Source organism: Panthera onca, chromosome B1 (genome assembly GCF_046562875.1).
Source record: "Panthera onca isolate mPanOnc1 chromosome B1, mPanOnc1 haplotype 2, whole genome shotgun sequence".
Classification (NCBI taxonomy): Eukaryota; Metazoa; Chordata; class Mammalia; order Carnivora; family Felidae; genus Panthera; species Panthera onca.
This window is the reverse complement of record NC_138342.1, coordinates 134,443,563-134,459,959: the sequence shown is the minus strand read 5'-3', so window position 1 is coordinate 134,459,959 and position 16,397 is coordinate 134,443,563. Positions and strand designations below refer to the sequence as shown.

At 37.3% G+C, this 16,397-nt stretch overlaps 1 protein-coding gene across 3 annotated transcripts in view; it reads right to left on the bottom strand.

The window, feature by feature from the left end:
* The window catches only part of GRIA2 (glutamate ionotropic receptor AMPA type subunit 2), a 157,697-nt gene extending 144,611 nt beyond the window's left edge, over nt 1-13,086 (bottom strand). Inside the window, exons 1-2 of one of the 3 annotated variants that reach the window (XM_060653906.3) lie at nt 12,515-13,086; nt 11,851-11,991 (exon numbers count right to left, since the gene is read on the bottom strand). In XM_060653906.3, coding sequence (XP_060509889.1) covers nt 11,851-11,991; nt 12,515-12,602 — 229 coding nt within the window. In that variant the 5' untranslated portion in view covers nt 12,603-13,086. The remainder of the gene's footprint in view (nt 1-11,850; nt 11,992-12,514) is intronic. The other 2 variants (XM_060653904.3, XM_060653903.3) reach the window with 2 other exon arrangements.
* Between the last annotated feature and the right edge of the window lie 3,311 nt (nt 13,087-16,397).

Below are 16,397 nucleotides of genomic sequence, written 5' to 3'. Positions count from 1 at the left end.
AATTCACTCAAGTTTCTGTTTTCTCATCTGAAAATCAGTATAATAATTCCATTTAGCCTATAAACTTTACAGACCTACCTACAGGAAAGGCCAAATGGATGTGAAAGTGTTTTGCAAAGATGAAAGCTATATATAAATGTAAAACTATCAAATACGTAAGCTCTCTGAAGGAAAGAATTTTATTCTCCTCCATTGCTCTGAGCATGCTGTTTAGTTCAAAGTAAAGGGCTAGGATACAGAAAGGAAGAGAAAATTCAGATCATTTGTGACAAACTAATCAAGGCATTTATTTTCTCATTTAAACCCCCAATAATATTATCAGACATGATGAGGAAACAGCCTCATGTAACAAAGAGGAAAAAAAAAAACTTTGCATCGTAAAGCTACTGAGCGTATTCAAACTCATTTTTGCTGAATGCAAAGCCTGGTCTCTTGACTGCTTTTCACTTAAATAAATATAATTTAATTAAAGAAGTAAAATAAAAAATTAGGAATCTATAATGTGTACAGTTCAAAAAGATATCAGACTACATCTTAATTATGTGCTTGAAAGATCTACCAGGAATAAGAGGATTCGAAATTGTTGCCATCCTAAATGTTAGTGATATGTGACAAAGGGAAAGATGTAATACCACTCGAATTTCAGCACCTCAGTCTTTAAAAATCATTTTCATAATTTAGTGCACCAAGCAAAACTTTAAGAGGCTTTATGGCTTATTTTGCTGGTCTTTTCTTTGCCACCAAACAACATATGCCCTGCCCTGGTATACAAACAGTAGAAAAAGATTCCAACAAGAAACTAGAAATGCATTTTTCTTTATCCCATTCCCCCTCTTAAAGCAATGCATATCAAAACTACCTAAAGATCCTAACATAGGAATAATAAAAGTTTGCCAATTTTCACGTACTTAGTGCCAAACACAGTACGCAGTGTTTTAGGTCTATTGTGTATCGTCAAAACGGTCCTCTAATGGATGATTCCCTTTCACAAAGGTGGAAACTGAAACTTACCTAGATTACACTTGTCTAATGCCACACACCTAACAAGCAGACTAGAATTTGATTCCAAGTTCAGACTCCTAACCGATGCTACTCTGTCTCTCATGATATCAAGGCTGTAAAGCATCAAAGGTTTTTTGGGTGTTTTTGTTTGTTTGTTTTTATTTTCACAGGCAAAGCATTAAGATGACAATCGCTGACTCTCTGTGTTCTGAGTATAAAGATGAGGATTTATAGTCTTTCCCATCAAAGAACTAAAACTATATAGTTCCTTGATATTCCCTGTGCATTGTTGCCTTTGTTCCTAGAATTTCCTGTCCATATGTCAATTAGTAATAACACCATAAATTTGTAAAGACTAGAAAGCTGTTAAAATAAATAAAGCTATACGTTGTGAAACTGCTTGGGCCTTACAAAGCTCAACATCTCCCTTTCATACAGAAACTAAGAACAAGATTGAAACTTTTCAATTCCTGACAAATACAAGACACAAATAAAGAAAATCATGACATAAGTTGAAATGTATCTTTTAAGAAAGACTAGCAAAGCACAGACCTTTCCTACCACTCCTAAAGATCGCTTCCAGAACTTTCTTTGCCAAAGGATTGCTATGAGAGATGCTTTTCTTCCTCTCTCCCTCTCTCCTTCTCTCTCTCTCTCTCTCTCTCTCTCTCTCTCTCCTCTCTCTCTCTCTCTTTAGGAAGTCCCTCTTCCCACTCTAGAGTTTTAGGAGCTATTTCTGTGGTAGCTGGATCATTGAAAACAGACAGCCCCATTAAATATCTATAACCCACAATAAATACCTTACATGAAGCCCTTGAAGAATAAGTTAAAAATGTTCCAAATTACCATCACTAAAATACATATGACAATATTTTTAAATATATTTTAAACCAAATATATATATTTAATATATATATATATATTAAAATAAATATATTTTAAACCAAACTGATCATCCTACACCTTATAACCCTTATTCTTCAGATGGAAATTATTCATTGTGTTCTGCATTTCTGTGCCAAAATATTCTTCAAGAATTTTTAAATAATTAACTTCAATGACAAAAATTATATATGGCTTGAGAATTATCATTAACTTCATTGAATATTCTTCTAAGACATGCTAATATATTTTTAAATATATCTGGGATTGTGACAATATTATTTAGATGTTAAAGAACTAGGATGTAGCATTACCAGGTAACTTAAACTAAAAGACAATTTTTTTCTGTGTTCTACTGATAAGCACTGCTACCATTTATCAAGCAGTTTTCAGTTGCTACAATGTCTCAGCTACCACAAGCAGGAGGTAAAGTTTATCATGACTCAGTGCATGCCCTTCCTAAATTCAAAATCTAGTAATATGTTCCACATTATATATTCTTATCTATACTGTTTCCCAAAACTTTTCAGTCAGTATTTTATCTCAGAATTACCAAAGGCAAATCTTTTCACCAGCTCAGAAGGATACAAAGCCTGAAATTGGTGTTGGGCACAAAAGGATGCATAATGCTTCCTTTCCTTCTTGACTCCCTCTGGAAGTCTGGAAATAGTTTCTATTTGTCAACAGTAATATTATGATAAGAATTCACTGTTTTGTAGTAATTCAATGCCATTGTAGATGAAGACTGACAACAGATGTGCAATTCGGGGACTCCATGACAAAGAGAAGCTTAAAAAACAGAATCTCTAGTTCCAAATTTCTACTGTCCCGCCTAGTACATCAAGTTACACTGCCTCTTAGAGTTTCTCCTGCTTTTCCATGGCCCTCTTCCCACACTTTAAGAAATCTGGCAATTTCGATCTGCAAAAAAGAAAAGTAAATGCTTTCCCCTTGACTGAAGATGCTTATTTTAAAATAGATATCTCATTCTATCCTTTTAGCCTTGCATAAGAAATATATATATATATACATGTATATATATATGTGTATATATATATATATATGTGTGTGTGTGTGTGTGTGTGTGTGTATATATATATATATATATATATATATATATATATATATATATATATAAAATCAAATTGCTGACATCGTTAACTGCAATGGACTGACTACCGATGCTAGGGAATTGTACAATGAAAACTAAATCTGAAAGAGAACAAGATTGTAATGTAAAGGCTTAATATCAGCTGCCAAGGCTTACGGGCTGAGGAAATCTTTTCCTTTTTTTTTTTTTTTTTTTAATGTTCATTTACGTATTTTGAGAGAGAGAGCACAAACACTCTGGAAAGCATGCTAGCATGGGAGGGGCAGGGGGAGAGAGAGAGAGAGAGAGAGAGAGAGAGAGAGAGAGACAAAGAGAGAGAATCCCAAGCAGGCTCTGCACTGCCAGCATCGAGCCAGACATGGGGCTCGAGCTCAAGAACGGTGAGACCATGACCTGAGCTGAAACCAAATGTCAGACGCTTAACCGACTGACCCACACAGGCACCCTGAAAATCTTTTTATCAAGTTATGTAACTTGAGTTTCAATTAATTTATGCTGAAGTTAGAAATGATTGACTAAGGCCATAATCTCTTATAAGGATGAGCAATCGGGTAACACTTCACTATATTTTAATAATAAGCAGAGGGTATAGTCGGATTAGAACAAATAGGTTTGGGAGATAACAGGGTTTCTCCTGTTTCCTTAACCATATTTCTATCATTTCCACCAGTATAATTGGGTATTTATAAAGATAAGACAAAATATCTTTGCCTTGAAGGATTATCTTCTGAGGTTAACTGAAATTCAATCACAGTGTAAGTATCGGAGGACCATAAAACAAGTGAATACCACAATATTTATCGATTAAAATTAATTGTACATGAAAGGCTAATAAGTACCATAGAAATACGATGACATATTCAAAACATTTTGGATGTACTAAAATGTAGGCACTCAACTCAACCCAGTTTGTGCTCATATTTTAATTACTGAAATAGGAAAAAACAGAGGAATTAACAAACTCATAAATGAAATACATAAAACTATACAGTAAAATTTTTTCAAAGAATCTAAATAGTAAAACTATGAGGGGTGTATACGTGATTTATTTGAGAAACACGAAAAAATACAAAAATTAAAACAATCTAAGAAACTACCTCCTCATAAATTCCCTTCCTATAATTAACCCTGTTATCTCCCAACCTATGTGTTCTAATCAGTTGAAGACACTTACAAATGTCAAGGTTCTCAATTTTAAAACTGTCTTTGACCTTAAGCTAAAAATCAGTAGTATTTTAAATGATTTTTTCAAAATGTTAATTAATGTCCAAACACTAAAAAAGTCTAGAATGACAAGTTGAGGGACTTTTGCTGAAGCAAATTACCAACAGAATGAAAACAGGACAAAGCTAAGTTACTGGAAAATAAATCCTTAAGGTAAAAGGTTGATACAAAAAACAAACAAACAAAAACAAAGGCATGCATATAAAAAATTGTACACATTAGTGCAAATATTAGAGCAACTAGTCCACAATAAGACACTGTGTCCATCAACTCCTCATTCTCAGATATCCTCTAATTAAAAGAAAAAAAACATTGCAATTTGGTACTTTTTTTTTTAATTTGCACTAAAAGACTAACATAGAAAATTGTGGTGTAAGCTATTGTGGGGGCAGGGGGAGACTAAGACAGTTTTGTGGCCATTCAAGGATTACGTATAGTCACGCTTTGTGGAAAATCCAAAATTAAAATGGAAGCCGGGGACACCCATAAGTGTCAGTACCCTTGTAATGGAGTCTTGCATTCTGACCACCACCAACATGGCTTTGGCATCATCCTAACAGCATTTGTAAATCCTCTTTAACGTGTGTATTCTACTTATCTTCAGCAAATCATTTATTTTTTATTTTTTTTATTTTTTTGAAGGAGAGAGACAGAGACACAGAGCAAGTGGAGATGGGGCAGAGAGGGAGACACAGAATCCAAAGCAGGCTCCAGGCTCTGAGCTGTCAGCACAGAGCCTGACGTGGGGCCTGCACAGGAGCCATGAGGTCATGACCTGAGCCAAAGTCAGCCGTTCAACCAACTGAGCCACCCAGGCGTCCCTTCAGCAAATCATTTAATATATAGCAATGTACCTTAAGGAATAAAGATGATAACACTGAACATATGCAGCCTGTAGGTGGAAATGAAAAATATATTACACCTCTATCTAAATAGGATATGAGGCAGTCACCAAGTAAATTGTTTCTTTTGTAATCAAAATGAAGAGGAAAAGCAAAATTCTGACTTTAAAAAGTATAATTCTATAATAAGAAAATCTCCTATAATATTAAATGTGTTTAATAGATAAACAATCATTAAGTCGCTCAATGTACTAGGAACGGGGACAGGGTTTGTGAAGGATAGAAAGACAAAAAAGGCATGATCCTGCCTCCTTTAAGAAGGCCACATTCTCATTCCCCATGTTAATTTTTAAATGATTTCATTCTATAAATTAAAATTATCAAAAATGATAAAATAAATTGAACAGTACTGAAAAATAATAGGTGTCAAACTCCTAATCAACACCATTGTAAGAACCACATTCATCTCCTTTTTTTTCCCCCCAAATTAGTACAATCTGCTTTGAAAAACATTTTGATGTATTAATTTTTTTAAATTGGGGGAGATTTTGAAATTTTAACCCTGAATTCAACAACTAATTATCTTACCGTACTGAAAAGACATAGTCATATAAGAAGTTTGTCAATTAGTTATTCAAATCACTAGAGAAAAATCTCAGAAATTTTTACTGAAAATTACCATAATAAAAAAGCTAACGTTTTAATCACATCTAAGGAAACTTCAGTAGGATCCAGTTGGAAAAGAAAAAGAAAAGGAAATATAATTTATCCAGTGGCCATTACCAATCCCAATAAAACATTTAAATCTAAGACAAGATTTTAACTCTGTAATGCATCCTTTGTTCCCTTAAAACAAAAATCTCTATTTAAATTTAAATGTTATTTTCTGTAATGGCATTTGCTTTGCAAATTAAGTATTTCCATTGACTTTTTTTAAAAAGAGAAGGAGAAAGAGGAAGAGAGGAAGAAGGAAAAAATATACTCTCTGAAAACTCTATACAACAAAACATGCTGGACTAATTAGGAAACAATTGCTCTTTTCAGCCTTCCTTAAAATTCAGGGGGCTCTAGGAAGTTGAAAAGTCTGTACAGTGCTATTGGAAGAGATTATGAGAGGATCCGAGGTCTGAGCATGAATCAGCATTCTATTGTCATAATGTCACAGTGCAATGACCTTATCACTTTAAAGGCTTGATGTGAAATGGAAATGCTCCATACTTTTTGAGTCAGCAGGTTGAAGCCTGCAAGACCTCAAAAAGGAAAAAGCACAGGAATAAGTTTTCTTTAACATCAAGCTTCTAATGTTTCATATAGTATTTTCATTTAAATATTTAACATCTCTAATCCCAAAATAGAATGTTTCAACTGATGCCATTCTTTCTTTGATTGTATAGTGTAGTATAGTGCAGTATAATGTATCATTTTCTTGAAATTCTCTTGTGATAAGTAAAGTACGTAAGTTTAACTACAAAAAAAACCAAACAACTAATGACAAATTAATTATTCTTACATATAAAGACCTACGTCTTTCTTTGTAACCTTCAATTGATTATAACAATATTTACAACACCAGGTTGTAAGGTATTGTGTTCTGGTACATGTGTCCCAGTTTTCTTCACACCATGAATTCTAATCTTTGCTTAATAGCATCCAAGTTGATTCTAATTCTACAAAATGTTTGCATATGTTGATAACTCCAGTTTTACTAATTACCTCAATAAAAATGGCAAGACATGATAACCCAGCCCATCTATAACCACTTATAATCTATAACTATACATACACACACACACACACACACACACACACACACACACACACACACATACAATCATATTCCAGCAAATTGTAATAAAGATTTAGCAAACATTAATTAATTTTATGAACACAGATACACAATTTTAATAATTCACAACTAAAATTCAATGATAAGAAATATACCTCAAAAATGATATCTGCAGAATCAAGGTTTAAAAGCTGAAAAAAATACAAGTTTACAATTCTCTCTCTTCTAAGAGCATTTACAGTCAATGTTGTCCATGGATGCCTTTAGTAATCATTTATTACTATTATTATTAGTCAATTTTACAAGGATATTTAAGATAATCTATGCAAACTCAAAGACAATTGTTTTTAAAAGGTATTGTGAATTATTTTTCAAACAGCATTTTAGGTGAAGTTTTTCAAAGTGGATGCCATTTATAGATTTTTTTTTTCAATTTCTCTAAATAAATTTGTTTACAGTGTTTCAAAAGGTATTTAGTGTGCGCAACAGTTTTATGAAAGAACAATATTTTCTCCAACATCCCCATCTGCTGGCTTAGAGAAAAAGTAGATTTTTATCTGTTATTTCTTTACATATTTTTATAATTTATTTTATGGAATTGAAATATAAAATTATTGAATTATTTTAAAATAGACTAATAGCAATTTGTCAAAGTCATTCATGAAAAGAAATAGAAAGGAAAGATTTTGAAGAGGAAATTTAATCCTTAAAAGTTTTCATTCTAAAGCCCTATGGGATCAAATTCTCATGTTTATAGCTGCTTTAGACAATTTTACTTTAAAGAAATTTTAGGAATGAGCACAGTATTAGGTTATTAAATTTTTTGATAGTGTAAGAATATTTAGTATTTTCCTAATATTTGCTGTTTTGTTAAACTATATAAAATAAGTGGTGTGTACACATATGCCCAAATCAGATTTATTATTTTACAAAAATTTTTAGTTACTGTAATACATTGCTTTTGTGTAAGGACTATTAGAATATCTTCATATCCTCATACTAAGGTTCTTAGACAAGACCACAGTGGCCTGTGCACACTAAAGGCATCAAGGTCTACAAGACTTTGAAAACTATTTAAAAGAGCATAGAAGAAAAATGTTAGAAGAAGAAATGAATTTCTATGAGAAAAATATTCATTTATTCCCTGACAACTAGAAGGAACTCAATATATATTGAAAAAAGGAAGGAAGGGAGTGGAGAGGGAGGAAAGAAAGAAAGAGGGAAAGAAAGAGGGAGGGAAGGAAGGGAGGAGGGGAGGGAAAAAGGGAGGAATTCTTGAGGTCCCACACTAGTCTGAACTATTGAACACATCAGATGCTAGTCTTTTTTTTTTCCAGTTTTATGGTTTGTATTTTCTGATATTAAAGGTTTAGGTTTTAACAGTTTTCAGGGAAAAAAAAACTCTCAGTACTATTTCTAGCTAAGAAGAAAGAAAAGGAGAAAAGAAAAGGGGGTGGGAGGAGGGGGAGAGACAGAGCAAAAGAAAGAATTGGAAATCTGTCTTTATTTCCTCAGGTACTGATGGCAACAAATGGGAATAAACAGGTACTTTCCTTATCTCACTGTGACTGTGAAAGAGGAAGATGTGGGAGTTCAGTGCCCTGCACAGTCGTTTTACCCAGCTCACAAAATAATGACTTCATTTCATTTGCATAACTTTAACCCAGTTGGTGGATCTTGCTGGATCCTTAAATCGATGTCAACCTACACATTCCAAATAAGTGCCTTCATCTCAGGAATAAAATTAAATGAGTAAATGAATTTCTTTTATGTTATGAAGTTATAAAACTCCACTTTCTCAATATAGAAATTTAACTCTGAGAATCTTACAATTTAGCTAGGTAAAACAAGAAGCTACTGTATGAACATTGATGGATGACACCTATTTCAATAATGGAGTTAAAAAGTAGAATTCCTTACATTTCTGGAGGAAATGAGAGAAGGTCATTTTGGTTTTAGCTATCAACATATTTGATGTTGCCTTCCACTTCATAGTGAAGAATCGTGGACTCCCCTGACAGAAAAGGCAAGCCAACAGAGGCTAAGCATTGGAGAAAAACCTGGAGCAGGATTTAAATGATCAAGACGGATCTTAACAAATTTGATATTCAAGATTTCCATTCAGTTCTTGACTGCTGACTTCACGACTGTAGTTTACATGAGCATAAAAGAGTTACACTAATTTTAATGTTCTATTGCCCTTGGCAAAACGAAAAGAAATGAAGGACACAAACGCTCCATTTCTTGTTACAATCTCTAGATTGTGAAATTCCTAAGGGAATGAAGAAAGCGAGTCGCAAAAATGTTATTTGCTCAATGAGTCAATGTCAACTCCAGAAAATTCTATCCAATGGGTCTCCTTTGTATAAAGTCCCTTACTAGTTCTCTTTAGCAATCAGTAAGATCACTTATAACATGGGAGTAGTACATGCCAAACTTGAAAAGACATTCAGTTCTTCACCATGATTTATTTTAGTGTCTTAGAATAATAATCCATGGATGAATAATTTTGGGATCTGGAGACATGCATTTTTATTTCAGCTTCATTTTCTGAGAAAAACAAAAAAAAATCTGTGCAAAATGACGATTTGATCTTCCCAGTTTCTCAGAAGTGTGGTCAAACAAATTGTGTGTGTATGTGTGTTTTCAATGAAAATCATGTGCCATGGATGTATTCATTCTGTGGAAATTCATGGAGTTATACATGTATTTAATACACATTTTCTGTCTGCATATCTTATTCCAATACAATTTATATTAAAAATAAATCTATTCAAAAAAAAAAATAAATAAATCTATTCAAAAATATTGAGACTGAGGACCTAACCTAGTTATAACCTAAACCAAAAGTAATCTTTAATCTTTACAAAGACCCAACAGTCATTCAATATCTCTTAGAAGCAAGGAATATTCATTTTGTTCAGTGGACATATCTGTCATCTTCTTACTCTGGCCCTCTCACTATTTTCACCAATGAGTGAACTTCTCAAACACTGACCATTTTTCAAAGTGTACCTGTCAATTACTTTCACCCTGTATTAAAAATCTACATACTTCCAATAATCATAGTCCTTAGTTTCATTACTTTTCAAAGCATTTTCACACTAGTATACAATTACATACAGTTAGATACTTAGCACAGGCGCGTGTTAAACTCTTAATTCAGGAAAAGAAAAATAGAAACTTGATATCAAAACAAATAACCTAAATCCGGTAGGTCAATAGGTCAAGTATAAAAACCTTCAACAATTAAACTACAACAGTTTCTTTGTATTTGTATATGTACTAAAATTGTTCCAAATATTCCTAATATTCTTCCACTGAGTTTTTTAAAGCTGCAAATCCACTATAAGACTCTCTCTCTCTTCCTCACCCCTCACCCCCACCTTTAGTTTCTTTTCTCACTTGTTATGTATATATATATATATATATATATATATATATATATATGGCACTGAAAACTTCTTAAATAGGTTGTTTATAAACAATTGGATTGTAGACACCTAACATAACCACAATAATGCCCCTGTTCTACCAGTAAAGGAAAACTGTTCCATTCCTTCATCCGCATGATGGTAGTTTCAAAATGAGTTGATGATGTTCCTGATATACCATAATCAAGCTAACCCATCGACTCTATGATTAATGCTCAGTATGGGGAATTGCGATGGCAACCAGTTTGTCTCATGTGGGAACGCTGCAGTTGGGCTTTTTCTGGGGTAATTTTCCGCTAGCTCCTTTACACTGTCGCCAAAGTGGAAGGTGGGCCATCTGCAACCCACCCCTCCAAACTGTTAACTATGAAATAAAAACCGAGAACATTAAGGCAGGAAAGACTCTCCCAAGACGGTTGGCAGGAAATGATGGCAGCTGCTGGGAAGGGGGCAGGAAGGTACAAGTGGCGGCGGCTGCACTGCCCACGCCGTCGCAGGGGTGGGAGCGCCAGGACAGGAGCCCGCGAACCCTTCCACTGAACCTTTTAGAGACTTAATTGCTTGCGTTCTATCACTCTGTCCGAAGCCTTGGCAGAGCTTCATCGCGTGTCCCGGAACCCCGCGCGGAGTGCTAGGGCTAATATGGATAACTGCAAAGACTAAAATGGCTGATCAGCCACTTCTCCTTCAGATTTCCAAACTCGGCCGGCTCCAACTGCTTTCAGGTCCTTCAGCTCTTGCTGCCTTTGCTGGAGCCCCGCTACCTAAGAACAAAGCGCACCCGGCCGGCGAGCTGACCGCGGCGCCCGCGGCAGAATCGCCCCCTTCAACTTAGGCTCAAGCTGAACAGAGCAACGAGAAATTGACAGCGCTCCCCCTCCACCCCTACCCGACCCGGCCGGGCCCTGGGCCTGCGTCAGCCTCCGCTCCTCGCCGAGCCTCGCCGCGCCCCTCGGGTGGGCGTTACGTAACAGCCCGGAACCCAACTCCAGAACCATTTTAACAACTTGTCCCGTCGAGGTGGGTAATATGGGGCTCCAGGGGTCCAGACGATGAATCCGTCCTGGGCCTGTGGATTTAAATCCAGGGCCAGGAGAGGAGCGCAGCTGCCGGGGCAGGCGTCGGGGCTCAGCAGTCCCCGTGGGATCTATCCAGCAGCCCGACAGCGCGCCCGGGGAAACAGCGTGTTCTCTGTGGTCAAGGTACCACCAGGCGCGCAAGGTGGGGGGAGGGTGGAGGCGGAGGGACAGGGAGGGCTTCTCTTGAAACACCCAAGACTAGAACCCCCCGAACCTAAGGGAGCTCCCTCCAGCTCCAATCACCACTCCACCTCCCTAGTGCGCACACTTTTCAATGCCTTTCGGTCCCTCTTCAGCCCCCCCCCCCCCACACACACACCGCCAGCGGGGGTCCCCGAGATTGCAGCCACTTTTTCCCTACGCCGTCACACGCACGCGCGTGTGCAGTCACTCACACCCACACACTGACACACTGAAACACACACGCCACACTCACACTCGCGGGCGCTCCGCGTGCGGCATCCAAAAGACATGAATATTCATTACTTACAAGCATTGGTGACTGCGAAGCTGTTTGCTACCTCCAAATTGTCGATGTGGGGAGTCAGTCTGAACTCCGAAGTGGAAAACTGAACCATCCCTACCCGAAATGCACTGTATTCCTGATCGGCGCCCCTGGGAAATAGCCCCCCTGCAAAGAACAAACACCAAGCAGGAGAACAGTGTCAGTGCCAGAGAAGGAAAGGAGGGGAGCCCGCTAGCGCCCAACAGCCCAGGAGTCTCTTATTCAGCTAATAGGCCGGATAAACACATCAACGGACTCGGGCAGCGGGGAGCTGATCGTCCAAATGGTAGTTAAAGGGTCAAGGCACAGATGAGAGTCTGAGGGCAAGGTAGGTGGCCAGAAATATTAGCCTTTCCTGATAATCACAAGGTTTGCATTCAGACCCTCTAGAGAATCTGAACAAACAGGAAAATGTTGTTTAAGGCAGAATTAATAAAATTTGGAGATCAGAAATGAGAACACCTTTTCCTCTTTTGCACCAAAGCCAATATACATGCTAAGAAAAATATGTATATTCTAGGCAGTTTAAATCTGGAATGCAGTCAAGGTATGACATAAGTCTACATGACATGAATTAATTTGTCCACTGTGAACAAAGATTACCACCAAATTATGCACAATTCAAAAGCAGAGCACAAAGGGTACCTACCTATCTGTATGCTGTTAGAAGAGACACCAAAAATCAGTCCCCATAAAACAGGAGAAAGGAGGGCAGATATATGCATAATCTTTTGCATTTCCAAGAAAAGTAGAGCATCCACAAAATACCCCCCTTTTTTTTTCCTTTTCCTCCTCTTCCTTCTTTGGCGGTTTTCCTCAGCAAATTAGATCCTCTGCATTTTGAGACAGCAATTTAGCACCAAGCTGCTAAAAACGTGAAGTGGAGGCAGAAGGATTCCTATTTCCCAGGTCCTGCTGGTGGCTGCTGATGTCCTGCGCCCTGTCCCTGCTTCCGAAGTCCGGAGGACTGGCTGGATGCAGTTTTCAGCGGAGCTGCCGCTGTGGTTCCAGTGCCTTAGAATATTCAGCACCCTCCCATGCACTCACACACACTCACCCTCTCTCGCGCTCTCTTCTCCCTCTCCCCTCTGTCTCACACACGCGCGCGCGCGCGCGCACACACACACACACACAGATACACGCACACACACACACACACACACACACACACACACGCAAGTCACAGAAGAGCAGGCAGCCCCGGGCGCGCGTGCGCGACTCGCGGCAGGCGGCTGGCGCGCGCGTCCCACCCCTCCCCCGCACCCCACACCCCGCACTGCCCTGGCAGCGTCGCGTGCGCCGAGCCGAGAAAGCGCGGCTCAGAGCCGGGCCGCCACGATCCCTGGGCTAGACCTCGGGTCTCGCGAGCTGTCGCGCCCATCGAGCGCTTCCGCCTTTCAGCACCGAGGACAGCGCCCCGCTCCTAGCCCAGTGCTACCTTTGTGCCGCCGCTGCAGCTGCCGCTGAGATGCTCCCGCCTGGACCAAACGCAGCAAAGCTGATTTCCGGCTGCTGTGCAGAAGCCGAATTGCTAATTGTTGCCGGTGAAGCGTCCTCTCACCAGGCCCTGCTGTTTTGCATTTAAAGTCATTTTTATTTTCATTTTCTGTAGCCTGTGAAAACTCACCTAGCAATATAGAAACGCTCTCGTACACCTTACCTGACCCAGCCAAAAAGCAAACAAGAAGACAGAACACCCGTCGAAGAAGTGTTCAAAAATTGGGAAGTTTTGCCAAATGTGAGATAGCCAGCACCCAGAGGAAAAGAAAAACAAAATTCTATCTTTAAAGGCTAAAGTCTCTTAAGAGGAAGTCAAGATTGAATTTTTGAGATACTTTGCATGGATATCTCATCTTTAGAGTGTATTCCACTTGGTCATCATGCCAACTTGCAGAGCCAAATGAGTGCAGGTCTTGCAGACTTCACTGCAGATTCCCTCCCATAGTAAAGACATGTAGACTTGGCTCTTTAGAAGAAGCCCTTTCTTTACTGAAAGCAAAAGACTCCGTTTCAAGGAACGGCTCATAGGAGAAAGGAATTAGAAGATGAAATAAATCTAAAAAGTCCACTGAGCTGCAGAATCTTCCCCAGGGACATGGTGAGAAACCAGATATTCCACAGTGTTATGGCCCTGAGTTTTGAGAAATCACTGCTCAAAGAAAGTAAGCTAAGCTTTTATCACCTCAAACCCACGGAGCTCAAGATCACTGAGAAAGAAAGATGAGGTTAGGGATTAAAAGTTTGTGAAAAGAGAGCTGATAGAGTATGGAAGACTAGACTTCCCCCTGTGGAATTTATGCACTTCACAAGTGCCAAGCAATTGCCTGGGAACCTGCTCTGGCAACTCCTTCTGCTGCCTCAGAAATTCTTAAGTTTTACAGCTTTTTTGGTTTAAACAAAGAAATAAAGGAAGGCTGAGTACAAGGGACTATTTCCAGGAAACAGGTGATTGGAGCTCACAATACTAAAGGAATAACTTGGTGATATTTCAGAATGCCAGGAGAGTTGGTCTATCATGCTGCCTTCCTGTGCAATTGCCACATTAATATCATTCCTACAGCCTCCTTGTTGACTGTTATCTTATACCTTATCATTCCAGGCCTTGATTTCCCCATTTTAGAAATGAGAAAGATGGTCAAAGTGGCCTCTGCGGCTCTCAAATCCTATAATTCTGTGATACCAAGTTATGGTCTTTCCCTGCTTTTGATTTTAGATATTTATTCCTAAACCAGGAAGCAAAATATCCATAATCTATTACTAAGCTTATTGCTAGGCTAAAAATACCTCCCTATTTGATCACCAAGAATTTATTTTAGTCTGTCAATAAACAATTCGCTGTATGCAAAATAGGCCCTGTGAATTAAAATGCATTGAGCTTTTGGGGCGCCTGGGTGGCGCAGTCGGTTAAGCGTCCGACTTCAGCCAGGTCACGATCTCGCGGTCTGTGAGTTCGAGCCCCGCGTCGGGCTCTGGGCTGATGGCTCGGAGCCTGGAGCCTGTTTCCGATTCTGTGTCTCCCTCTCTCTCTGCCCCTCCCCCGTTCATGCTCTGTCTCTCTCTGTCCCAAAAATAATAAAAAACGTTGAAAAAAAAAATTAAAATGCATTGAGCTTTTTAAAAATTAAATAAGAATAAAAATAGTAAAACATATAAATAAAAATATATCCAAATTTACAATACAAAGACTATTTAAATTAGTCTTATCTATTCAATCCCTAGTTTTGAGGTAAGGGACAAAAAATGATTTGAAATTATTCCCTATTTGAAATATATGATATATATAAAAGATATATAAATGAATAAATAATATCTCAGAGCAAAATAAAAAATACCTTTCCAGCTATTTTCTTTTTTTTTCCTCCATTCCATTTTTTCCACAAGAAGAACTTCAATTTCATAAAAGTAATTTGGAATGAAAACAGAGAGGGAAAGGAGCTTAAATGTGGAGAAACTGTGATGTTTAAAGTATAGATCAATGTAAATTGTTTATTTCTCTCAAAAATGTTTCAAAAACTATTTTCATCCTAATCTGTTTCAAATTCATAGGCAAAGATGAACTCAAAATTACTGAATTACTGTAAAAGCGAATGATATAAAGAATTTGCTGAATCATAGATAATTTTCCCTAGTAAATAATGTAAGAATTTGGGTTAAATATTAGTTTAATAACAAATTATAATTCATATATAATATAGAAATACAAAGCTAGTAGGCATTACTTATAATTCAGCTGCTATTCTATTAATGTGTCTTTCACAAAGCTGTTATGTATGTACATTTCACAACATAGCTGAATACATTTCCTGCAATGTTAGCATCATTGTATTAATATTATCATTCATGGAGCTTTTTCTAATTCACTATAATATTTATACAGCTTATATTCTTCAAGCATAGAATACTGTCAATATAAATGTAATAAATTTAAATTGACTGAAGTATATAGTTATAAAAATGCATGAAAAATATTAGAATTTATTTTGAGTACTTAGAAACTTCTCCCTTCAAAAATATAACTCAAATTTATCAGTAATAAAATCAATTTTTAAAATTTCAAAACTGCGAGATCTATAGTTGAGTACCATACTCAAAGAAACAGAATTTGCTATTTTCTGCCCTCTGCTGTTCAACTTTGGTAATTATCTAGAACATAAGTATTGTTTCTGAAACAAGGGTAAGTTACGTTAAAACATGGAAGAAATAAAAATGCTACCTACCCTATCATTTGTGTGTTTGCTCGGTTGGCTGTTATTGTTGTTCCTTTTGCATATGTTTGAATGTAATTTTTAGAATTAAGGGTAGAAATGAGATGTAAAATTTCAATTTCCATTTCACTTACTCTTTGTTTCAACATGGGAAACAATAGTTTTCCTTTTTAAATCTGCTTTAAAATGCTGAAGGATATTATATATACTACCCATTCTGCACAGTTTTAATTTGCATTCCATAATAAAAGGCTTTGCCTAAAAGAGAGGAAAGTCATTGTGTGTGGAAGAAGGGTGTGATAATTTTTGAATGACTGGTAGAGCAAA